The 25,651-nt window shown below is 35.4% G+C and overlaps 1 protein-coding gene across 4 annotated transcripts in view; it reads right to left on the bottom strand.

Annotated features, from left to right (window-relative positions):
- INTS2 (integrator complex subunit 2) overlaps positions 1-25,651 on the bottom strand; it is a 40,716-nt gene that overhangs the window by 2,024 nt on the left and 13,041 nt on the right. For 2 of the 4 annotated variants that reach the window (XM_023756821.1, XM_023756822.1), the window contains exons 11-24: positions 25,489-25,603; positions 23,167-23,235; positions 21,453-21,587; positions 19,896-20,072; positions 18,844-18,970; positions 16,739-16,843; positions 14,943-15,107; positions 12,977-13,178; positions 10,139-10,264; positions 5,737-5,935; positions 2,111-2,362; positions 1,674-1,781; positions 1,436-1,541; positions 92-268 (exon numbers count right to left, since the gene is read on the bottom strand). In XM_023756821.1, coding sequence (XP_023612589.1) covers positions 92-268; positions 1,436-1,541; positions 1,674-1,781; positions 2,111-2,362; positions 5,737-5,935; positions 10,139-10,264; positions 12,977-13,178; positions 14,943-15,107; positions 16,739-16,843; positions 18,844-18,970; positions 19,896-20,072; positions 21,453-21,587; positions 23,167-23,235; positions 25,489-25,603 — 2,063 coding nt within the window. The remainder of the gene's footprint in view (positions 1-91; positions 269-1,435; positions 1,542-1,673; positions 1,782-2,110; positions 2,363-5,736; positions 5,936-10,138; positions 10,265-12,976; positions 13,179-14,942; positions 15,108-16,738; positions 16,844-18,843; positions 18,971-19,895; positions 20,073-21,452; positions 21,588-23,166; positions 23,236-25,488; positions 25,604-25,651) is intronic. The other 2 variants (XM_006092230.3, XM_006092231.3) reach the window with 1 other exon arrangement.

The raw sequence follows: 25,651 nt of genomic DNA, 5'->3' as shown, positions 1-25,651 counted from the left end.
ATATGGAAAAATTTTAATTAAGGCAAGAATCTAAAAAGGATTTTGTCTGTTTGAGATATTAAAACAGGTCTGAAAATAAGTTACTACTTACGTGTAATAATTGGATCAATGTCTCTTGTCTGAGTGGCAACATCAGAGGCACAGACTTGCCCTATTTGGATCAGCAAAGACATAATATCCTCATATAGTGGGGGAAATGCTCGACAAAAAGAGACCAAACTTGGCAGAGTTGGCATGAAAAAAGCATATCGCTTAGCCTGTGTTAAAACTGTTGGAAAGAATGAAACAATTTTTGTCTTTACAGGTATAAATTCAACATACATAGCCTATACAATATACAAGTACCATGTTTGTGCTGAGGATACTGTTTTCTAAGACATAGCCAGCTCCTGCCTTTAGGGAGCTCACAATCCAGTAGGCAGCCATCATCCAACATATAAATTCTTATGCCCAAGCACTGTGATAAGTGTATCACATGTATTATTTCATGTAATTCTCATAATTTTATGAGTGAGAAAAGTACTATACTGATACCTATTTTTATATGAGAAAATTCGTAAATATAGTTTAGCCCTGGCTGGTAGCTCAATTGTTGGAACATCATCCCGATACATCAAGGTTGAGGGTTCAAATCCCTGGTCAGGGCACATACAATAATCAATCAATGCATATATAAGTGGGACAACAAACTGATGTTCTTTTCTTTTTCTCTTGCTCCCTAAAAATCAATTAAAACATATACACACACACACACACACACACGAAATATATATATAGTTTAATACATTTGTTCAAGGCCACATAGCCAGTTAGTGGTAGAGTTGGGATTCAACTTGGGCTTTAAGCTCTTAACCACTACAAATAATTGTAACATGAGGTGAATACATGGAAAGAAAAATGAGCAGGGTATTATGGGATCACTGAAAAAGAATATAAAATTAACTAAGCCATTATTTTACAAAATTAAATTATAGTTCATATCTTTTAAAGTAGTTTATTTTCATACTATTTTACTCTAGGAACCGAAAGTGGTTAAAATGTTAGGGTATGTTTTAGAACTTAAGAAAACAACTAATTTATGTATCTTATTTATACATAGGACTATGTTTTTCTGGAACTCTACGCATTTGTAATAATTGTAATTTGTTTTCTATTGATATAATTACATTCAGAAAGTACATTTGATTTCCATTTACAAAGTGTGGGAAGCTTATTATTTATTATAAATCTATACATAGTCATTCACAAAATGAACGATACAGTTTGCCTACCTATTCATCTCTACACTATAAATCACATTTGTAATAGAAAAATTTTCAGAAGATGGCATAAATTAAACCTATTAGTGACACAGAAAACAGTGTCACTAAATTCAGAAAAACTATGTACTTTTCTCTATTAGAAGTTTTCTCACTGATGTTGGTTGGCTACACACCTGTCAGCAAAGTTCCCATGACATTGACAGCTAAGCGAGCCACACTGAGTGACTTTGGTAATGCATACTGGATACACAAATGAGAAAGCAACTGGATAGCAAATATCTGCAATACAAAATCCAAATATTACATGTTTCTGAAGAATGTCTTTACGTGTTAAAAATTATTAAATGTTTTACATAACTAGCAAGACTAGCGAGAGATCAAAATTTATCTAAAGCTCTAAATGCTCATTACCTGTTTTTCAAGTTCTGGCTGTGCAATAAGCTCAGGTATGAAATCCAGACAGATGTGCATAGATGGAATACCTGCGACCGTCAGAGGCAAAAGTTCACATGGATAGCCCTATCCCAACAAGAAAGGAGGGAAAAGATATAAAGAAAATAAAGATATAGGTCAAATACAGATAAAAATATAAAGGAAGGTTTCACTTCCTTTATGTAAAAGTTGCTGTATCTATCCTGGCATTTCACCTTTCTGATGCACTAGAATAAATTATCTAAACACTTTAACAGGCTGAAATAAAATCTAAAAAATACGATTTTTCTCCATATTGAAGAGGAACATGATTATTTATCTCCCGTTTCTAAATGATGCCTATTAATTTAGTATTCAAACCCTCCATCCCCCCCCAAAAAAGTTCAACCATAAAGCAACATTCTTTGAAAACAGACCTGAAAGTGAACAAGCTTAGCAATGTTGGGATCCGCAATGTACATTTGGTGCAAGAGACAACAGATAAGGCACTGAACTTCTCGAAGGTTACAAAGCAAATTGTCTTCTCCTTCCTCCATTCCCTTATTTGGAGTGCTGGTAGTAATAACACTTTGAACATTCCTTAGCAAGCTGTCTGGATTGACACCCTTTGCTTTCTCCTCTTCAGTAGGTAAGCAAATCTCCAAGAGAATCTGGACAGCTGCACTATCCTACAAGCCAATAAAACAGTGAATTTAAGGAGTTTCTGAGAAGTTTATTTGAAACAAATCTGATTTTGTTTTCACATGAATAGAAGTTAAAATTATAACAAAGGTACTTCTAGGGGAAAAGTAAGCAACCTATAGGGCAATGGCTCTCAACTTTTTTAGGGTTATAAACCCTTTTAAGAATCTGAAGAAAACTATACATCCTCTCCCTATAAAAATTAACATGTATAAATAAACATATAGCATTAATTCAGGCTGGTCACATATCCTATAGACTCCAGTTTAAGAATATCTACTCGAAGAGTTTTCTGATTCAGTGACATCCAAAACAGACCATAGGCAAAAAAATTACTTCTATCAAAATGTCCTTTCTGCCCAGCCAGCCTGGCTCAGTGGTTGAGCATCGACCCATGAACTAGGGAGGACACGGTTTGATTCCCGGTCAGGGCACATGCCCAGGTTACAGGCTCGATCCCCAGTAGGGGGCGTGCAGGAGACAGCCGATCAATGATTCTCTCTCATCACTGATGTTTCTGTCTCTCCTTCTCCTTCCTCTCTCTGAAATCAATAAAAGTATTTTTTTTTAAATGTCCTTTCCTTCCTCGTAAATTCCTACTTCTCCCAGTATTACCCTATCCTGTATTACCCTCTTTTTCTCACCTGGCTACCAGCTAATTAATTCCTCTAAAGATGGTGGTTAATAATTAATGCTTAAAAGTCACTTCCCAAAGCTTTTTTCCCTTTTAATTTGAAGATGGGCTTTTTAAAGCCTTGGTTTTGCAAGGAAAAATTCTACCTTACCATCCATTCCACCTGTGCAATTCAATGTTGCTCAGTCTACAGGCTGGAGTGTCATTTCATAGAATAGTAGTTCCTTACAGGGTGCTTTCCTTAACACCCCTACATGTAAAGGAAAGCTATAATCACTCTCATCTCACAGGAAGGAGTTAAAAAAAATTAATGTACAGCATGCATCTCTAAAAGACAGACACTGTCTGAATAAAACAATTCCTTCATCTCATTAAAAACTGGATTATAAAGTAAGGTTAGGCTTACATTAGAATCACTTATAAAGTAAGGTTAGCTTTGCTTTATAATCATAATTCTTGGGTTGCGGGGTTCTTTGTTTGGGGTTGTTATGTTTTGTTTTGTTCATATTTGTTCTTTGGAGCCAGACTGCCCAGGCTTGGATCCTAGCTCTGCCACTTACTAGATGTGTAACTTTGAGCAAGTCACTTAATCTCTCTGGGTCTCATTCTCCTTTAAAAATGGAGATGATAATACTCCATACCTTGTAAGTTGGTTGTGAAGATTAAATAAGTTAATATACATAGAGAACTTAGAATAGCACCCAGTATATAGTAAGCATTATATAAATAGTAGCTATTAAGATTCTCAATGCCTTATTGGAAACTGAGGGCCAGATTTATTTTCAAACTCAGAATTATTTTTACTGAAATACTATATAATGCCACCAGCAGAGACTAGGGTAGCACATTATAATCAAACATATTTATATTTCTGCAGCAAACATACCAATATTCACCTTAAGTGGAATAAAGGCCATAAATAGTTTCACATCAATTCAGGTCAAGTTTGTCAAAAATGACGTCATATCAGGTCAGGTTTTTCTGCCAATTGAAAAACCCAAAAAAAAGCCTCAGTTTCCATAGCCTTTTGGATATCTGTATTACAGATGAGGGATTGTGGAACTATATTATTCTCTTATTTCTCCTATTACCAATGAAAAGATTTCAGAAAATATATTTTAAACTAAGAAAATATTTCTACTTTGCAGACCTCAAATTTCTTCACATTTAATCATCTCACATCTCCTTTACTATTCAAAATGACTACTTAAGGCTTCAGTAAAATTCTACATTGTTAAAAAGCTTTTCTAAATATAAAATTGAACTGCTTCTGTTATACTTAACACTGCTTGACATTTTAGGATATGCAGAGGTGGGCAAAAGTAGGTTTATAGTTCTTCATATGGAAAATAATATAATCCTATATAATTAAAGGCTAATATGCAAATTGTCCCCTTGACCAGATGTTCAACTGGGAGTTCAACCAGGAGTTTGACCAGGAAGCGGGGCCAGCCAGCCAACCGCCCACAGCCCCTGCCCCTAGCCAGCCTCACCCCCAACCGGCCCCCCCATCCCGATTGGGGGTGGGGCCGGCCGGCCAACCGCTCACAGCCAAGGTGGGTGTGAGCAGGGGCCCAATGGCCCCGCCAATTGCCCCGCAGACAGTGACCAACAGCGGCAGCGGAGGCGGGCAGGGCCGCTGTCCGGCCCCCAGCACTAGGGAGCTGGGTGATTATTCGCCCCGCAGGCAGGATTGTGGAGCAGGTGAGGGGGCAGCACCAGGCCAAGGCGAGGTGCCAGGCGGGGCTGCAGGGCTGCGGGGCTGCAAAGCTGGAGGAGCGAGCTGGGGCCCGATCCCCGCAGGCCACCCCGAGGGACCCCACCAGTGCATGAATTTGTGCACTGGGCCTCTAGTAAATAATAACACAAGAATAAACTGTGTTTCACAGACACCTATAAACCTAGTTTTGCCCTACTCTGCATATGTACTATCTATTTCTTGTTCTGTTTGTCTCCACCATTAAATTTTTTCCATTTAATTTTTTTTTAAATATGTTTTTATTTATTTCAGTGAGGAAAGGAGAGGGAGAGATTAAGAAACATCAATGATGAAAGAGAATCATTGATCAGTTGCCTCCTGTATGCCCCTACTGGGGATCGAGCCTGCAACCCAGGCACGTGTCCTTGACTGGAATCGAACCTGGGACCCTTCAGTCTTCAGGCCAACGTTCTATACATTGAGCCAAACCGGCTAGGGCCACCGTTTGATTTTAAGAAGCAGAAGTTTTATATTTTGTTAAAATGTAAATCTGATTTAAATGGTTGTTATATTAGTATCATGAAGCCCTGGCTGAGTGTCTTAGTTGGTTGGAGCATAGTCCTATACACCAAAAAGGTTGTGGGTTCAATTTACAGTCAGGGGACATATCTAGGTTGCAGGTATGTTCAACTCCCAGTCAGGGGGAGAACAGGAGGCAACCAATCAATATTTTTCACATCGATGTTTCTCTCTCTCTCTTCGCATTCTCTCTCTCTCTCTCTCACCCTTCCTTCCTCCCAAATCTTTGGGTGAGGATAAAAAAAATTAGTATCATATTATTTCTGATTTTAGTAATACAGTCCATCTGATATTTAGAAGTAAAGGTAACACCATTATATTATATTCTGTAAAAAAAGGAATGTACAATATGTCACCTTTGTACAGAGAAAGCATAATATGCCTTCTACTTAATTGATTATATTAATAGTGCAGCACTTGCCCTTTTTTATTAAATTTTACTTTATTACCTGAGCAGCCAGTAATGCATTTTTCAATTCTTCTCTAGTAACTTCTGGGCCATCAGTTTGTCCAACTAAACCTAATGTATTATTCTGGGAAGACCTATCCTGCTCTGCTGTTTCCTTGAGATGAGCACTAAGGTAAGCTTTGGATGCAAGAAGATATCCATTCAACATGTGGAGAGTAATATCCATCAGTGGGGGGCATCTATATACAGAAAGAAGAAAAATACATGAGAAAGAATACAAATGTATAAATTAGCCAGAACATGACCAATTAGTTTAACTTGAACAGTACCTGAAAACAGTAGAAAAGTAACACTTTTCCCACTGAAATATTCATTCTCAAAATAGAAGTTCAATATGTCTTATTTCTCTATATTTTAAGATTCTATGGGTATTTATTTCCTCTTACCAGCTATAATGTATAATGTATGCCCTAGAGAAAAGACATTCTATTTTGCAGAAAATGGCACTACCAGTAAATCTTTTTAATCTGATCATGCAAAGCAGCTGTCTTCAAGGAGAAATATTCTATTATTGATAAGATGAAGGAGAAATATTCTATTATTGATAAGATGAAGCAGAATATTTACTCTTTCTACTCCTAACTCTTGCTTGTTTGGAGCAAGACAACTCTGTATTCCAAGAGTGCTTTATCCACTTGACCTGGAAAAAATATTTACTGAGCCTCCGTTTCCTCATCTATAAAATAAGTACAGTTATTCATTCCTCGAATAACTGAATTAAATGTAAAAAAGGAAACCAAAAAGATAAATTGGTAATGACTAAAATTTTTAAACTGAGCTCTTAGAAAACCCTAAAATGCCATTTCTCAGTCTATCACAGAGCAAACTAGCATGTGTGCATAAACAGCATTATAGCTTTGTTTACAACTGTGGCACACGGGAAAAGCTTAAATGTCCATAAATACCAGTATGTCAATGGTTTTTGTGAAATGTCTACATTTTTTATAGTAACTATGCATGTATTTACAGTGGAAAAAAATATGTCAATGGTTAAATAAACTATAGCAATGTTTCCCAAAATTGAAGATTAAGAATCACCTGGAGTATGCATTTAAAAAAAAAAATTCCAAACTCTCCTCCAGACATTTTGTATGTTTCTAGAGGACAGGCCTGGTAATCTATATATGGAATACTATGTAACAGTTAAAACAAATGAGGTAGAACTATGCATACTAATATGGGAAATGTTGAGCAGAGTAAGTTTTTTTAAAAGAACAAAGTAATTCCCAAAGTATACTACTACTACTATTTTTTAAAATTACCCAAAACAAAAAAGTAAATACTTCTATTTATAAATTAGTAAATACATAGAAAGTAAAGCTACATACACACCATTCTGACATCCAAGTTTCCTCTATAGATGGAACTGGGATTGATCAAAGAGGAGAAAGGAATTTTGCTTTAGCAATGACAGCATGGTAGAGATAACAAAGAACAAGACTTTTCAACTGAAGAACCTTTTTCTTGTGAAACTTCTTGTTTATTCACTTATTAACATGTATTATGAAAACTTCCATATATACAAAATAGAGGAAATATTATAATGAACCTCCAAGTACTCATCACTAGCTTCAACAGTTATCTACACAGGGCTAGTCTGATTTCATCTATACCTCCATCCACTTTCCCATCACCAACACTGAGTTAGTGCAAAGCAAATCCTAAATATCATGAATTTTTATATGTGTGTATCTTTTCATATTGTTTGACTTTATTAAAATACATGTGAATGACCACTTGTTAAAAAATAAATTTTAAAAAATGAACAAAATTAAAAGACAAAACCATAGAATAAGGGGAAAAACAGCAATATATATACACAAAGAGCTAATATCCTTTATAAAGAGCTCTTTAAATTAAAAAAAAAAGATAAGCAATCCAATATAAAGGTAGGCTAAAATATAAAGAAGATACATTAAAATATTCAATCTAAAATATAAATTGAAATGGGAATCCATTTTTCACCTATGAAATTGGGAAATATATAAAACAGTGTAGGAAAGTGTGTAATATCAAACACAGTTATGGGAATGTAAACTGGTTCAGCATTTCTGGATGACAAAATTGGAATCAAAAGTCGTAAAAATGAGTGTGTTACTTTTGCCCCAATAATCCCATTTTTAAGAATCTATTCTGCCCTGGCCAGTGTTGCTAAGTGGTTAGAGTGTTGCCTCTCTTCCCACCCCTCCAACCCCCCCAGCTAAGTGTGGTGGGTTCAATTCCCGGCCAAGGGCATGTACCTGGGTTGCCGGTTTGCTCCCCACCCTCCATGAGGGTGTGTAGGGGAAGCAACCAGTCAGTGTTCTTTTCTCTCACATCAATGTTTCTTTCTCTTTCTCTCTCTCCCTCTCCCTCCCTCCCTTCAAGTCTCTCTGAAAAGCAATGGGAAAAATACCTTCAGGTGAGGATTAACAACAAAAAAAATTTTTTTAAAAAGAATATAGTCTGAGGAAATACTCAGTACATAGAACAGTCACCACAGCACTATTGATAACGAAATATAGAAATAAACAAAATATCCAATAAGAGACTGAGCTAAGCATATCTATGTGGATATCATGTGGCCAATTAATGTAAGAATATCTATTAAAATGAGAAAAGGTTCAGAAGTGAAGTAAAAAATCCAGGCTACAAAAACATTACATACATATGATGGCATAATTTAACAACTTCCTGAACAACTGGAGGCACTTCAGGTGAAAAGTTACCTACTTAGGTAGATTTTTAACACTGATAAATTGTTTTAGAAGTGGCTCTTTTCTAGAAGTATTATTACTAGAGGCCCGGTGCATGAAATTCATGCACAGGTGGGGTCCCTAGGCCTGGCCAGCGATCAGGGCCAATTGGGGCCTTCTGGCTGCCAGCCCGGGCCTTCCTTTGTTCCGCGCCGCCCCCTGGTGGTCAGCACACACCATAGTGAGTGATCGAACTCCTGGTCTCCCAGTCAAACTCCCCAGGGGACACTTTGCATATTAGCCTTTTATATATATAGATTGTTTTCCTTTTATTAGATATTTAATGTCACTTATACTACTAGTATTTATTCTTCTAATTCCTATCTTCTATGAGACCCTGAGCTTGCCAAATTATATTTGGCTGATTTTGCAGGTTTTGTCACTTCAAGAATATCATCCCCAGGTTTGAGGACAGATGAGTCTATAGAGTGTATTCTAATTAGTCTTTACTCGTTTCTTTAAACCACCTAGAGCAAAGCTTCCCTTCTTAAATTACCACCTAAATGACCTCATTAGCCTATTACTCAAGGCTCCCCTCCCCATAGTATGACCCTAATCTAATATTCCAATTCTAAAATTGTTCTTAAAAACTCACCCTTCCACACTAGTCCTTTTTATTCTTGCTTCTACACTTTTGTTTATACTATTCTTTTGCCCACAATATCTTCCCTGACCCCCTAACCACCACCATTATAGTCTGTTCATCTAAATCAGCGGTTCTCAACCTGTGGGTCGCGACCCCTTTGGCAGTCAAACAACCCTTTCACAGAGGTCGCCTAAGACCATCCTGCATATCAGATATTTACATTACGATTCATAACAGTAGCAACATTACAGTTATGAAGTAGCAACAAAAATAATTTTATGGCTGGGTCACAACATGAGGAACTGTATTTAAAGGGCCAGAAGGTTGAGAACCACTGATCTAAATCCTATTTTTATCCTTTAAAATACTACTCAGGTCTGACTTCCTCCTCATCTTTCCTGAACTTTTAACCGCATTCACTTACTATACCATTAATCTACCTGTGACCATATTATTTAACTTTCCATTTATTTGTCTTATGCAGGTGATAATCACTTTGAAGGCAGGCCCCTCAACTTATATATCTTTGATATTATTTAGCAAATAGAAATTCAAACATTAATGATGTGAATTAATTAATTATGCCCCTTGAAGTGAAGCCACTTCAAAGCAATTAAGTTTGGCAATTGGCAAGGAAATATAGACAAATATGGTCTCAGTGAAGCTAACAACACAAGTGAGGATGCCAAAAAGATCACAGTAGTAATGAATATAATGGTTCACAATAAATCAATTTCTTTAAAAGCCTTTTCAACAATGCTAGCAGAAATGGTATTATTCTTTACTGGTCTTGTTCTGAGAGAAAGAACAGCCATTATTGAGGGTTGCCGACACAAGAAGGACATTTCTTTAAGGCTAGATTTATTAATCACATATTAAATATTAAACTGAATATATAGTTCATCAACATAGACAACTTAAAAAAAAAAAAAAAACCCACCTCACAGATCATACTACAAGAACCAGTTACTACAAGAACCTTAGATATAAGTTTAAATTGAATTTCTTTGACTCTCCAAAGTAAAACTCTATAATAAAAATGAAATTCAAATGACACATACCTGTGTACCCTATGATCACATCTTAGAACAATGAGAGGATCTATCATCAGGTCATTCTGAGTATACTTTTGTTGTCGAACAAACTTTATTGAAGGTTGAAGTGCATTGACTGTCATTACCCACAGCCTGATGAGAAAATAATCACATGTTCAAAAACAATTATGTTATGATTAAAACATGTAGCCATCTAGTCCTTTCTATCTTAAAAAGATATATTCAGGGGGAGAAATAGAAAACTGGTGTGAATGAACTTTGAAAATTAAAAACTATAGAAATCTAATCTATTGTTATGTTTCTAAAACAAATGGAGTTAAAACATTAAACACAAAGTAGTTTCAAAATTCTTCACCAGTGTAATGGACTAATCATGGCATTTAAAATAAAAATCTGAATTAAATCCTCAGTAATACCATACTTGCTATGACTATGTAAGTAATTGAGCCTGTCTGAACTGTTTCCTCATCTATAAAACAGTAAGATAATACCTATAAACGAAATCTTACCAAAGTTTGCACTTTCAAACTGGATTTGGCCCCACAAATTAAGTCACTGTTCTATATTTATCATCATAAAATTTTAATGTGAGGTGCCACTTTGAGATGAGACATCAATAGACTATAAACATAGTTATTAACCTGACTGCACATCAGAATTATTGAATGACATATCAATGTGGAAGGTACCTGATCTACAGTGAAGCCCAGGAGTCCACTAGTCCCACCTCACACACACAGGTTGTCCACTCTTAAATATGAATGGACAGCCAAGAATGATCAGACATTTCAAGAACGCTTCTATTTTGAAAGATTAAAATATACAAACAGAAGGAATGGGATGCCAAGAAACAAAATGTTTGGATGAGAAGGAAAATAAATTTTTTAAACCTATAATTAATATCCTTAAAGCAGTGGTCAGCAAACTGCGGCTCTCGAGCCACATGCGGCTCTTTGGCCCCTTGAGTGTGGTTCTTCCTAAGCCTTAGGAGTACCCTAATTAAGTTAATAACAATGTACCTACCTATATAGTTTAAGTTTAAAAAATCTGGCTCTCAAAAGAAATTTCAATCGTTGTACTGTTGATATTTGGTTCTGTTGACTAATGAGTTTGCCAACCACTGCAAAGGATAGAATATTTCACATACGAAAACAAGAACAGGAGGCATTCTAAAATATTCAGATCAGAGCTCTTAGAAATTAAGAATATAACAGAATTTTTTTAATTCAAAGGAAAGATCAGATGATAACATTGAAGAAATATCCAAAAAAGTATAGTCAAAAGACAAATTTTAAAAATAGAGGAAAGCCCAACCAATGTGGCTCAATGGTTGAGCATTGATAGACCTATGAACCAGGAGGTCATGGTTCAATTCCCGGTCAGGGTTGCAGGCTCAATTCCCAGTGCAGGAGGCAGCCTATCAATGATTCTCTCTCATCCGTGATGTTTCTATCTCTATCTCCCTCTCTCCCTCTCTGAAATCAATAAAATATTTTTTTAAAAGATTTGGAATTGGTATAACATCATTATTCAACACCAATAAGGGACGCTCCAATTCAGTCAATAGAATGAAGCCTTCAAATTTCTGAAAGGAAAAATGAGCTAGAATTCTACATTGAGGCTAAATATCAATCACATGTGAGGAGGAAAATAAAAATCTTTTCAGACAGACAAGTCTCAAAAAAAAATGTTTCTCAAACACCTTTTTCTCAGGTAGCAACTTGAGTGTGAGTTCCACGCACTGAAATGAGGAACTAAACCGACTAAGAGAAAAACATGGAATCCAACAAAGAAACGAGACAAAGCAATTCCAGATGGCTACTGTGCATATCCCAGATTCAAGCATGAGAAAAAGCTGTGAGAGGAATGTTTCCAAGAAAAAAATGTTACTGATGTGTTATAACTAACTGTGAAGTAAGTTTCCCCTCAATAATGGAGTTTAGGGATGAATAAGTTATTGATGCAAAATCTGAGTGAATGGATAGAGGCAAGTAGGGTTTGTGTGCCGGATGGGGAGGAGGCAGTTGTATAAGTAGTAAATTATAATCAAAGGATATTCCACAGATGAACTATAAATAACACTTATGTAGTCATAATAATATGCACAGTGAAGATTGCTATAACCAAAAATTTTGAGATAACTATGTTGAGAGAAAAGGAGAAAGAGAAAGTATGTACTGGTGGACGAGGGACTCACAAGGGAGAGAGCAGGTACTAAATCTTCATCTTGTATAGTAGGAAGTCAAAAGATAACTTCTAAATTGGAAAGTCAGGAAATCATAGTAATTATAAGCATATTATTGTGACATATGGAGAAACATTAATGCCAGAATAAAAAGATAAAAGCTGAAAATAGTTGTCTTTAAGGAATAATATTCTAAAACAGGAAGGTAGGCAGACCTTATATACTATTTAACTTCTAAAGTTATGTCCATTTATTAATTTATATGTCAGTTTACTTATAATTAATTTCTTTATAATTAATATGAAATTTAATTTACTTATAACTTAAAATTGTCTTTTAATTTAGAAAGTATAAATATTTCCAGACCTCCTGAATCAAAATCTCAGGTTAAGTCAGCCCAGTATTGTAAGTCAGCCCATACAATCTATGGATGAGTAGAGACCCATTTGACTAAAGACTAAATAAGTAATCCAATATTCTTTAAACTTACTGCACACTAAAATCACCTAGAGAATCGTTTAAAAAAACACCAATGTTTGACTCCACCCACAGACATTCTTCAAATATTCAACAATTTTCTTTAACATTTAAGTTTAGGTTATTGTATATAATCACTGCAACACATTTATCTATTACATGTGATAATACACTAAAATTACCTTCTAGGCATCACAGTGTTAAGAACCATCCACAGTTTATTGACTGTTTGAAGAATTCGCCGTGGAACCCCTGCATTCAACAGCTGGTTCATATTGGATGTTAATACTTCTGCATATGGTATGAGTTCACTGGCAGAGAGTAGAGTCAAGTGTTCTAGAATCTGCATCACTTGTGTGTGACTTACTGGGACAGCTGAAAATGCTAAAAGGAAAACTTAGCAGTCATAATCTAAATTCCATACAGCTTACCAAAGATGAAGTAATATTGCTCTATCACAGCAATTTTTCAACCCTTTTCATCTCATGGCACACATAAACTAATTACTAAAATTCTGTGGCACACCAAAACATATATTTTTTGACAATATGACAAAAAAATAGGTATAATTTTGATTCCTTCACACCTGACGTCTATTGTTGTGTTGGCTCTTGTCATTTTTTATTTGATAATCTAAGGGGAAAGAGGTATTGCATGTTTTAAATATTCTTGTGTCACACTGGCTCAAAATTGCTGCACTATCAGACTATAGGTCAAGCAAATCAAGGAAACAATGTTAGCCCCAACCAGTTTGGCTCAGTGGATAGAGCATCTGCCTGCGGACTCAAGGGTCCCAGGTTCGATACTGGTCAAGGGCACGTACCTTGGTTGCGGGCACATAGCCAGTAGCGAGTGTGCAGGAGGCAGCTGATCGATGTTTCTCTCTCATCGATGTTTCTCACTCTCTATCCCTCTCCCTTCCTCTCTGTAAAAAATCAATAAAAATATATTTAATAATCCTACCAGCCATTAAAAAAAAAGAAAAAGAAAAAAGAAAACAATGTTGCTTTTAAAAAAAGTAAAACTTTCAATCCTAGCCATAGTTTTGGCTATATTTAGAGTAAAGACCTTAAGAAAAATTCATGTTAACTGTAATTATTTCATAGAGAACAAAAAATATATTATTTTTAAATTCACAGTAGCGACTCAAAGACAAATGTCATTTTCTTGATGATTCAGACTAATTTTAAAAATTGACTGAAATATGAAAATATTCCCTAGTATTGCTTTTGGCAATAGTATTCATTTGAAGGACGCAAACTTCTTGATGCCTTCTTCTGGGTGCCCCCTTTATAAGTTGTAAGCACCTAGCAGATTACTGTTAATAAAAAATTTCTAGAACTGTGCTCTTCAGTAGAATAATCATTAACCACATCTGGCTATTGAGCACTTGAAATGTAGTTGCTCCAAAATATGATGTGCTCTAAGTATAAAATACACACCAGATTGCAAAGACATGGTATGGAAAAACAGTAAAATATCTCATTAATAGTTTTTTATATGTTGATTATATGATGAAATGATAATATATTAGATATATTCCACTAAATAATTACTAAAATTAATTTTGCCTGTTTTTAACTTTTTTAATGTAGCTATTGCAAAGTTAAAATTATAAGTGTGGCTCACTTCATATTTCTAGTTGACTCAAGTGCTGAGCTAGAATGCCAACCCATTCAAAACCCGTTCATTGTTCTGACCAGGTCAGGACCTTCCTAAAACCACATGACCTATGTAGTGACATAACTTAGTACCTACAAGGAAACAGAAGTGTGTCAGAAAAAAATGGTTAAAATTCAAACTTGCCCTGGCCGGATAGCTCAGTTGGTTAGGGCGTAGTCCCAACACACCAAGGTTGCGGGCGTTCAATCCCCAGTCAAGGCACATACAAGAATCAACCAATGAATGCATAAACAAGTAGAACAACAAATCGATGTTTCTCTTTCTCTTTCTCTCTCTCTTTTCCTCTCACTAAAATCGATATAAAAAAAGGTTTTTAAGCACTCACACTCAAAGAGAATTACTTAAAATATACTCACGAAAGCAATGTTATATCCCCAGGAAAATTCTGCATGATTTTAAGAATTTAATGAGCCTAACATTTCTTGATACTACTAAAGGGATAAAAGGACTATCAATTTACTGTACCTTCTTGGAGTTGTTCAGGAGAGTGGTTTTTGGCATTGTTAGTCAGGAGCATTCGCCTTAGCAGGGCACCAGTTCCTGTGATTTCTTCTTCACAGATCCAATCATCCACAATGCATAAATGTGGATAGTTAGTTGCAAGGAGACGTAGTAAAGCAGAATGCAACCCTTGAAAATATATAAAAAGTCGTTTGGATTCTTCATTCTTAAACACCAAAATCAACTCTCCTCTCTCCCTTCTCCCTTCCATTTTCAGCAAGCCAAAGGAATTTGCACTTCTTGTGCATGCATACTAAGTTTGAGAACCTGTTCAGCAGTTTAGCTTGGGAATCTGCTTAAATAAAGAAAACCAAGGGGATTTTGCACTTCTTGTGCATGCATACTAAGTTTGAGAACCTGTTCAGCAGTTTAGCTTGGGAATCTGCTTAAATAAAGAAAACCAAGTGATCTAATACACAGAACATTGGAAACTACTTCTTTCATCAAAAGTTCTCAAGCTTTCTTCAACACTATCCCAAAATAAAAGTCTCCAATCAGGAAATGTTGTTTGACATAGCAATTGTTCAAGAGTTGAGGGGAGAGGAAAGAAAAGGAGAGAAAAAAATATCCACTTGGGGGAAATCACATAGGGTTTGAAAAAGGCCTCACTCAGGAATTCTGATAGGCTTCTCTCAGAGAACATGTCTTCTCTACCCAGTTGACAATCATTGCTATAGATGGGTAAGATTTAAGTTGCCCACTTTTGGATACCTAAAAGGCCTCAGGCACTTTATGTACATTTTCTCACTTCACCCTAACATTTTCACAAGGTAAGCAATATTGTCTCCATTCTACTGTAAGGAAACAGGCTGAAGACATTTATTAAGGTTGCCAAAGTCACACAGCTAAGTATGTCGGCCAACTGAAGCAGTATTGATGATATCCACAGAGGGTGCATTTGTCTTCCTTCAAGAAGGGTTAAGGACAGTTTCCAGAGGGGAGACAAGTGGAAAAGAGGGAAAGGATTAAGAAGTACAAATTTCCAGTTATAAAATAATTCAGAAGGATATAACGTACAGCACTGGGAATAGAGTCAATATTATCTTCTATATATATAAAAGCCTAAGTGACCATTTGACTATTTGACTGGTAGCTATGACATGCACTGACCACCAGGGGGCAGACACTCTGACTGGTAGGTTAGCCTGCTGCTGGGGTCCGGCCAATTGGGACTGGATGAGACTCACCGGACACGCCTTGGAGCCCTCTCACGGTCCCCCCCCAGCCCTGATGATGCACCGGTGGGGTCCCAGATTGCAAGAGGGCGCAGGCCAGGCTGAGGGATCCCACCAGTGCACGAATAGTTGAATACGTGCAATTTCATATAGATCAACTTGTATAAAAAAAGGTCTGGCCCTAGCCGGTTTTGCTCAGTGGATAGAGCATTGGCCTGCGGACTGGTGGGTTCCAGGTTCTATTCTGGTCAAGGGCACATACCTCGGTTGCAGGCTCCTCCCCAGCCCAAGGCAACCAACTGATGTGTTTCTCTCTGTTCCTCTCTCTAAAAATCAAGGGAAAAATATCCTCAGGTGAGGATTAAAAATAAAGGTCTGAAATTACACACCAAAATAAAACAGCTAGGATTTGGGCAGGGGAGGAGGGGGCGTTTCAAGAAGTAAGATTAGAGAGGGAGGTAAACAGGAATTTCACTCTGGAATAGTCTGAATTTTTAATATTGAGCGTCTATTAAATTTATATCATAAACAGAAGAAAATGTTTAACAGTGAATGTTAGCAGTAAAAAGCAAGTAAAACAAATACCTCCCAACTCCTGCTGCAGCCCTTGAGCCTGTCGAATAAGGAATTTGATAGGAATCTGATCCATTAAAGAGGCCGAATATGATTTTGGCTTTCTTTGCATGGCAGCTGTCAGTCAAAGGTAAAAAGCATAAGAAAAATAAAGTGTCAGAAACAACAGAAATCTTAACCTTCAACCCAAATGGGAACACAATGTTAAATTACTTTTAATTCACTTAATCTGAGAATACAACTCATAAAAGATGAAGGATTGCTACCAAATAGTAAATACACAGAAGAGCAAGAACATACCAAGGGCAAGATCTGGAAAATGTCCCAAAATTGAAACTAGTGGGAGGAAAATCATGAATGAGAGAAGCCATATGCAGAAATGTCTTACACTAAAAAAAAGTGGTAAGTCTAGACTCCCAAATCTCATTAGGACCAAATACAGTCATGACCACATGGCTTAAAGACTCATGATTCCAGCAGTCTTAATCTAATCATGTATAACTGTGGTGACTGATGCTTTTTAAAGGAAGTTGGGCACTATAAGTTTCACTTCCTTCTCTCACAACTCCCTCTCTCTCTCCTTCCTTTTGCTCTAAAAATCAATAAAAACATGTCCTCGAATGAGGATTAAAAACAAAAAGGAATGAGATTGAATTTAGGATTCCACTGGCTGCTTTATAGTTCCTCATATGTTCAATATTAATTACTATTGTCTTTAACTTCAAAAGTATCTAAAAATAAACTGTATTACCTAGTAATAAAGTCTTTAGACGTAATAAATAGGAAACATTTTTTAAGTATAAAAACTGGCCGGTTGGTTTAGTTGTTTGAGCATCATCCCATGCACCGGTTCAATTCTAGTCAGGTCACATTCCCAGGTTGCTGGCTCAATCCCCAGTAGGAGGCATATAGGAGGCAGGTAGTTGATGTTTCTCTCTCTCTCTCTCTCTCTCTCTCTCTCTCTCTGTCTTCTTCCCTCCCTCCCTCTCCTTTCCAATTTCTCTAAAATCAATAAAAACATATTTAAGACCAAAAAAACTGGAAATATAATGGTAATGCTCATATATTAACTGGGTAATAGTACACAGAGATTTATTATATTACTCTTTATTTCTTACACATATTCTTTTGGATTAATACAATATTTAACTAAAACACATGTATTATATATTTTTAAAACCAAAAATATATGTGTATGTGAAAAAATATATACATATACACACATACACACTTTTTTTTAAAAAGACTGATATCCTAATACTTCATTCAATCTCAAATTTCAAGAATTCCATATTTGAGCTTTCTATAGCTACCTGGTGGCTGTTAATGTTTATTATTAGGGCCAAAACAGAACAGTTAACAAGGTACTGAAACTACAATACAACTTCACGGACAGGAATAAATTTGAGGCAGATAATTATCTTTTTGGCTATTCAAGAGCAAAATTTTCCCATGCTGTGACATATTCTGCAGTTATTTATTCCCCTTGGAGATAAGAAACTAGAACTAGAAAAAAAAATCTACATCAAGGGAAAAAATTCTCCAAGGAAAGGCCAACCCCTCCATTTGTCTTCTATATCCCATCTCCGTCACCTCTCAAGGAATCACTCCAGGGATTCTCTCTATATTTACATTTAGTTAATAAGGTCATTAAAATTATTAAAATACAGGCAATTCAGTTATCTATTAAATTAGCCTAAGGACTGAGCCTGAAGGGGTAACATACATGTATTCATGCATCAGAGTACATACAATGCGTACACTGCAGACTATAGAATAGTGGTTCTCAACCTTCTGGCCCTTTAAATACAGTTCCTCATGTTATGATCCAACCATAAAATTATTTTCGTTGCTACTTCATAACTGTAATGTTGCTACTGTTATGAATCGTAATGTAAATATCTGATATGCAGGATGGTCTTAGGCGACCCCTGTGAAAGGGTCGTTCGACCGCCAAAGGGGTCGCGACCCACAGGTTGAGAACCGCTGCTATAGCATGATGCTGAAGCTTGTTAGAATAGTTGACCTGACTTTCTCATATAACAGCTTGAGAATTAACAAAATATAAGCAAATAAAATGAACTATCACTAGAAACACTCCCCCATGCACAACTTACCTAAAGTCTTTGTGTTTGCTAGGAGAGCTTCCTCATAAGACAGTATGTAGTAAAGCACCAAAAGCTGTGCTGTGATACTGAAACGCTGACTAAGGCGGGTGTTGTCACTCTGGAGGTAACAGAAATGCTTTAAAATAATGTTAAATTTCATGAATGCTTTTTTGATAGCAAAAGTACTCAAAATAGACTATTCAGTGTTGCTGCTCCAAAAACGGGAGGAACATTGCTGTGTTTGCATTACTCAGAGAGACAACTTGAAGTTTAAATTAAATTTGAGATGGCATGGGAGATGAAGGGCAACAGCTGTTACTCAACAGAAATCCCATCAAGCTGTGTCTGGAAAAAGGTTTATAGGAGTCTAAAGTCTTATCTGAAATTACCATAAAGAAAATAACTCCTAAAAAAGATATTACACATTAAAATATATTTGTTAAAACATGTGACTATTTTTCCTTTTAAAAAAATAGAGAAAAATATTTTCTTCAAATTCACAACAAATGAATCTAGGTATAGCTAAAATCACAGGAAGCTAAATAAATCTGTGTTGAATGTTACATAGTCCTTTGATCAACACACATTCTCCAGGCATGCCTGACGTTAAAGTGAAGCTTTTAAAAGAATTCCTCAAAAAATGCCTCTTCGCTCGGCTGGTGTCGCTCAGTGGTTGAGCGTTGACCTATGAACCAGGAGGTCATGGTTCGATTCTCGGTCAAGGCACATGCCTGGGTTTCGGGCTCATCCCCAGTGAGGGGCATGCAGGAGGCAGCCGATCAATAATTCTCTCTCATCACTGATGTTTCTATCTCTCTCTCCCTCTCCCTTCCTCTCTGAAATCAATAAAAATATACTTTAAAAAATGCCTCTTCAACAAAATACTTGGAATATCGTTCTTTAAATTTTTATAAGTAATCTAAAGAAATTTAATCCCATTTTAATCCAGAACCACCTAGAAGTCCTTTAATAATCGGTAAAAGAAAAATGAAATAAGTTAAAGAATAAACTAAAAGAACAATAAGCTTATTAATGTAAAAAAAAAAAAATCACTATTTTACCCCAGTGACTCCTTGGAAAATGTCAAGTATCTCCTGTTCTGTGACTGGCTGATTTGTGGCTTCTGGATTAGATTTAGATGCAGGAGTAAGTACAGAATTTATGTACACGTCAATCAGAGGAAGTAATTGAGGATGGAGTGGAATGGAGGTTTCACATAGCTGTCTATAAATCCAGTCCTTAAAAAAAAAAAAAAAAAAGGTAATAGGCACTAAATCAATTATGGCAATAAGAAAAAGCAAGTGAAATTTTAATAGCACATACAATTTTACATGATTTAGGAATCAGTGCACCTCACTATTAACTTTTAGCAGTTAAAAATATATTCTTCAATTTCACACTGTCTTTGATTTAAAAATATGAACTACTTTTATATCTAATTGAAAATATTGTCCAGTGAAAGATAAATCTAAAATGAAGAGTTTGGGTTTTGAATTTGAACTTTCAGTTTTTAATTTATTTGTTTTTAAGTAGTGGCGAGAAAACTAAGTCCCTGCTATTTCTGTATGTAGAGCACCTTATCTGTCGTTGTAGAAGACCTCACAGCAGAGAGAAATTTAGGAAGAGGAATGGTTCTTCACTGAGCAAACCCCCAGATGGATCAAGAAAGTGGCTTTGAAAACCACTTATAAGAGACCATCACTTAACTCTCTACACTGACTGAGGACACGTAGAAATGTTGGGTGTGCATTTGGATTCTTAATTCGTATCTATTTCACTTGCTAAAAATATAAAGTAGAAGACACCAACTAGCTAGAAAATAACTTCAATAAATCATAAAAACAAGGATAATTAAAAGTGATATCAATGCACATATTGCTCATTTAAAAATGAAAAAAAGCCGTAACCGGTTTGGCTCAGTGGATGGAGCGTCGGCCTGCGGACTGGAGGGTCCCGGGTTCGATTCCAGTCAAGGGCATGTGCCTTGGTTGCGGGCACATCTCCAGTGGGGAGTGTGCAGGAGGCAGCTGATCGATGTTTCTCTCTCATCGATGTTTCTAGCTCTCTATCTCTCTTCCTTCCTCTCTGTAAAAAATCAATAAAATATATATTTTTTTTAAAAATGAAAGAAAATGCACATATTGTTCATTGTTTTTAATAAATAAAAGAGCCTCTAGAAAAGGTTCAAACAGATTTCTATGCCTCCTGGGATTCAGCCTTTCCTTAGATGCCCTTTTAACTGTTTGACATAGCCAACTATCACAAATTAAAAACATATCAAAATATGTACAAGCTGGCTATGGATGACTAGCAACTTTCTCAGTTTGGTGAATAAAACCAAACTACTAGTATAGAAAATGGCAATCTCTTACTAAGGCTTAATGAAATAGTCATATGCTATTAATGAGAATATAAATGAATTATTCACACTACATTTTGTAAATAACTAAATTTTTTATTATTTAAAAAACCTAAAATTAAGTTCCTAATTACTATAACTATGTGAATGACTTGTAAGTCATACACAAAACCCACAGTAAAGGCCTAAAAAATGAACTAGGACTGGGAATAAAACATTAACTGAGGGTGTAGCTTAAAATATAAATGTAAGGCCATACTTTTATTGACACTTTGTGCTTGGTAAAGGAACGACTCCTGAGAAGCTGGTAAATACAATGAATAGGCAAAAAACCAGTAATGTTGGCACTCAGGTTGCTGGTGACAGGGACTCGAACTGCATGAGCTGTGACAACCTAAAAGGGAAACGCAGTATTAATACATATGATAGAACTAAATGCAAAATTATTCTGAAAGAGGGAGGATTAAAAGGTAGACTGTCCATACTTAATACAAGTATAGGCCTTAGAAATACATAAGAAACAATTGTTACATGATTTAATTATTTTTTAATAAGGTAGCATACAATTAGGATTTGTGATGTTCTCTAATTTTTTAACTTGTTTTTAAACATAGATATGTTGATAGTAGCATAGCAGGTAAAAAATATAAAATTTGGGCCCTGGCCAGTGTGCTCAATGGTTAGAGTGTCAGCCTGCACACAGAAGGGTCTCAGGTTCAATTCCTGGTGAAGGGTACTTACCTGGGTTGCAGGTTCAATCACTAGCCCCTGTGGGGACCCATGCGGGAGGCAACCAATCGAAGTGTCTCTCTCACATCCATGTTTTTCTTTCTCTCTCCCTCCCTATCCCTGCTTCCACTCTCTCTAACAATCAATGGAAAAATATCCTTGAGTGAGGATTAACAAATATATATATATATTTGGAATCCATATAATCTGTGCTCAATGACTCTGGCTAAGTCATTTTATCTTCTGAGTCTAGTTTCATATCTACAAAATGGGACAATACTGACTTACTTGCCTCAAAATCATTTTGTGAGGTGGAAAAATTTTTTTGAAAAACATGTGAATTATAAAGTATCACATAAATATACACCGGAATTTTTACTGTTATCCTCAGTGTCATGCACAGATCTCTATTGTCTTCTAGTTAGTTCAAAATGTGTGACTGTTATGTGGGAGTGTATGTGCATTGAGGGGAGAAGGAAGACTCTGATACAGAGAGGAGAAATTACCCTAAAAGAAGCAACAATTAGCCCAGCTGGTATTGCTCAATGGTTGAGCCGTTGACCTATGAACCAGGAGGCAGCTGACCGGTGATTCTCTCTCATCATTGATCTCTCCCTCCCTCTCCCTTCCTCTCTGAAATCAATAAAAATATTTTTTTAAAAGCAACAATTATGGATCCATGAGTATTTGCAAATATTTCATTTGTTAAGATATATATTTTTGTATTCTGAGATTTAACATGACAAGTGAACCTGAGAATTAATGTTAAATTTTAGTACAGTCTCCTTCACTGAAAAAATAAAATATTCTTAGGAATAACCATGGAAACAAAGTGCTGAGGCCAAAAAGAACATGTAAATACAAGAATAAGGAATTTAGACTGTAGTTTATAATCTAGGTAGAAATGAACCTCACAATCCAAAGGTTTAAATAGATCTCTATTTTATTTTTCTTCTGACAAATCCAAATGATTACCCCATGTGAGACCCTTACCACTAATATCTAAGACTGTACTCTAAGTATCTATTCAAAATCTCCAAAATATATACATTTCAAACATGCTTTTGTATATAGTAAGTAGCTTTAAAAGTAAATTTTAAATGGGATTATTTTTACAGATGTTTCAAAGATTAAATAAATCATCACTGGAAACGAAAAAGAATAGAAAATACCTTACTATTCTCTTAAACTGAGACATACAAGTTTTTCCCAAAGAATGTTATGAAAGAAGGTTAAAGAAGTACCTGTTCAGTAAAAATTTCCTGTGTGAAGATATTCTTCATCCTGCTCAAGGAGCTGGGCTTAATTACAATCTAAAACAATCAAAAAAATTCCCATAGGATATAAAACTATATTAAGCACCATTTTCTCTGGTAAATTTATTATCTAAAATGACTGTGATATATAACATTAATGTTCAAATACTCTATTTCAGAAGTGGCTTCTCAGATCCCATACTGAAGTATGTTTTTCCTCAAAAAATGAGCCAACATATAAAAGTACTTAGTAAATAATATTATTGACATTTCAAGTCAGTGGGAAGAAGTGGATTATTCAATAAAGAGAGGTGGGCTGCTACCTTTCTGGGAATATTTATAATAAGTCCTCACTTAACATTGTTGTTAGGTTCTGCAACTTTGAGAGAAATGACAAACAGGGGCAGGCAAAAGCAGGTTTACAAAGAAGTCAAAAAATACAATAATAAATAATAATAGAAGAATAAACTCTGTGTTTCATTACTTACAACTATAAAACTACTTTTGCCCACCCCTGTATATTGAAACCAATTTTACCATAGACTAATTGATAGTAACAAGAGTTAGGTTCCCACAGCATCTCATCAATGGTATAACAAAGTGACAATGAACAATACGATGTTATGGCACCTGCTGTATATTTGCACACATGACTCCATACCGAAAATAAACTCCAAATGTATTAATAATTTAAATGTAAAACATGAAGCCACAAAAACACTAGAAGAAAATATAGGTGACCATTTCTATAAACCTGAGGAAAGAAAAATATTTCTAAGCATAATGCAAAGTAAGAACCACAAGAGAAATAATATGCACTATACACACACACACAAAAATAATAATTTCCAAGTGGCAAAAACAACTGGGAAAAATTAATTACAACATAATGTACTTCTCCATATTAAGGATTATAAAATACATCACTGATTTATTAGTAGTGTTTCAAGAAAAAGAGGGGTGAAATACTAGCACATTAACATTACACATCATTTCAATTCAATATTGGGTAAAATATGTCTTTAAATTGATGAAATATGATATATACAGCATAATGACATATCATTTATATATAAAGAGCCCTTTAAATCAGTAAAATAAAAAATAAATGATAAAAATCCCTGGAGAAAAATTGAACCATTGATAAGTATTTCACAAAACAAATAAACCAGCCAAAACACATAAATTTTTAAAATTACCAAAAAGAAAAAACTACCACTATAGCCCTGACTGGTTTGTGTTGATGGGTAGAGCGTTGGGCTGTGGACTGAAGGGTCCCAGGTTTGATTCCAGTCAAGGGCACATGCCTGGGTTGTGGGCTCGATCCCCAGTAGGGGGTGTGCAGGTGGCAGCCGATCAATGATTCTCTCTTATTATTGATGTTTCTCTCTCTCTCCCTCTTTGAAATCAATACGAATATATTTTGTTTAAAAACACAGTTCTTGAAAACAAAGAGAAAAAAATCATTTAAAACAAAACAAAACACTGTGAGCTATAAAAATGACAATCATATTTACCATAGTTTTCACTAGTAATCAAAGACAAAATCAAATTTCAGTAATGCCAGTGATGGATCTCTCTCATCGATGTTTCTAACTCTCTATCCCTCTCCCTTCTTCTCTGTAAAAAATCAATAAAATATAAAAAAAAAAAAAAATTAAACACCTTAACATCATCATACTCTTTTAGTTAGTAACTGCCTCAAAGAACTTTATCCTAAGGAAATAATCCAAACAGCATTTGATAATAAGAACTTTATCCTAAGGAAATAATCCAAACAGCATTTGATAATAAACATGTGAGTACCCGTGTATAGATTTACATAAATAAGGTTTTTAATTTTCCCAAAATTGGAAAATTTACATAGCTAATAAAAAAGGATCCATTAGCAAAGTCATGACTGGTCCACATGATGGACTACGATAGAATCACTGAAAATTATACAGTATTAGAATATTTGACATGAAGAAACGCTCATCATATACTGCTAAATTCTTTAAAATTACAAAATATGTATGTCAATTTAAAGAAAGAACAGACACCAGAATGTTAACAATAATATATTTGATATCTCTGAACAATGAAGTTATATTTTCCCCTTCTCTTCCGTGTTTACCAAGCTTTCTACACTGAACATCTATTATTCTGGTAAATAAATGTTTTCATAATGTAATTTTTTCTAAGACCTCCTGATAAAATTTCAAACTATTAAATTAAATTACTTCTACATGAAAATCTATTTACTTTACACTACAAGAAAATGTCCAGCTTAGAAACACCTTCTTTAGAAAGAAGACAAAAGAAAATTACCTTCATCCCCAAAGTGGAACAGACCAAGTCAATGATAGCACTAAGTTGGTTACTATGAAAGTACATAGCGACCAATAATAACATCTCCCCAAAAGAAGCAGAAACGCCTGAAGTACTGTTGAAACAGAAAATAAAATATGAATTTCCAAACAGATTACGAAAA

The sequence above is a fragment of the Myotis lucifugus genome, unplaced genomic scaffold (assembly GCF_000147115.1).
Source record: "Myotis lucifugus unplaced genomic scaffold, Myoluc2.0 scaffold_99, whole genome shotgun sequence".
NCBI classification, from domain to species: domain Eukaryota; kingdom Metazoa; phylum Chordata; class Mammalia; order Chiroptera; family Vespertilionidae; genus Myotis; species Myotis lucifugus.
Note: the sequence above shows the minus strand (reverse complement) of the source record. Positions and strands in the feature narration are given on the sequence as shown.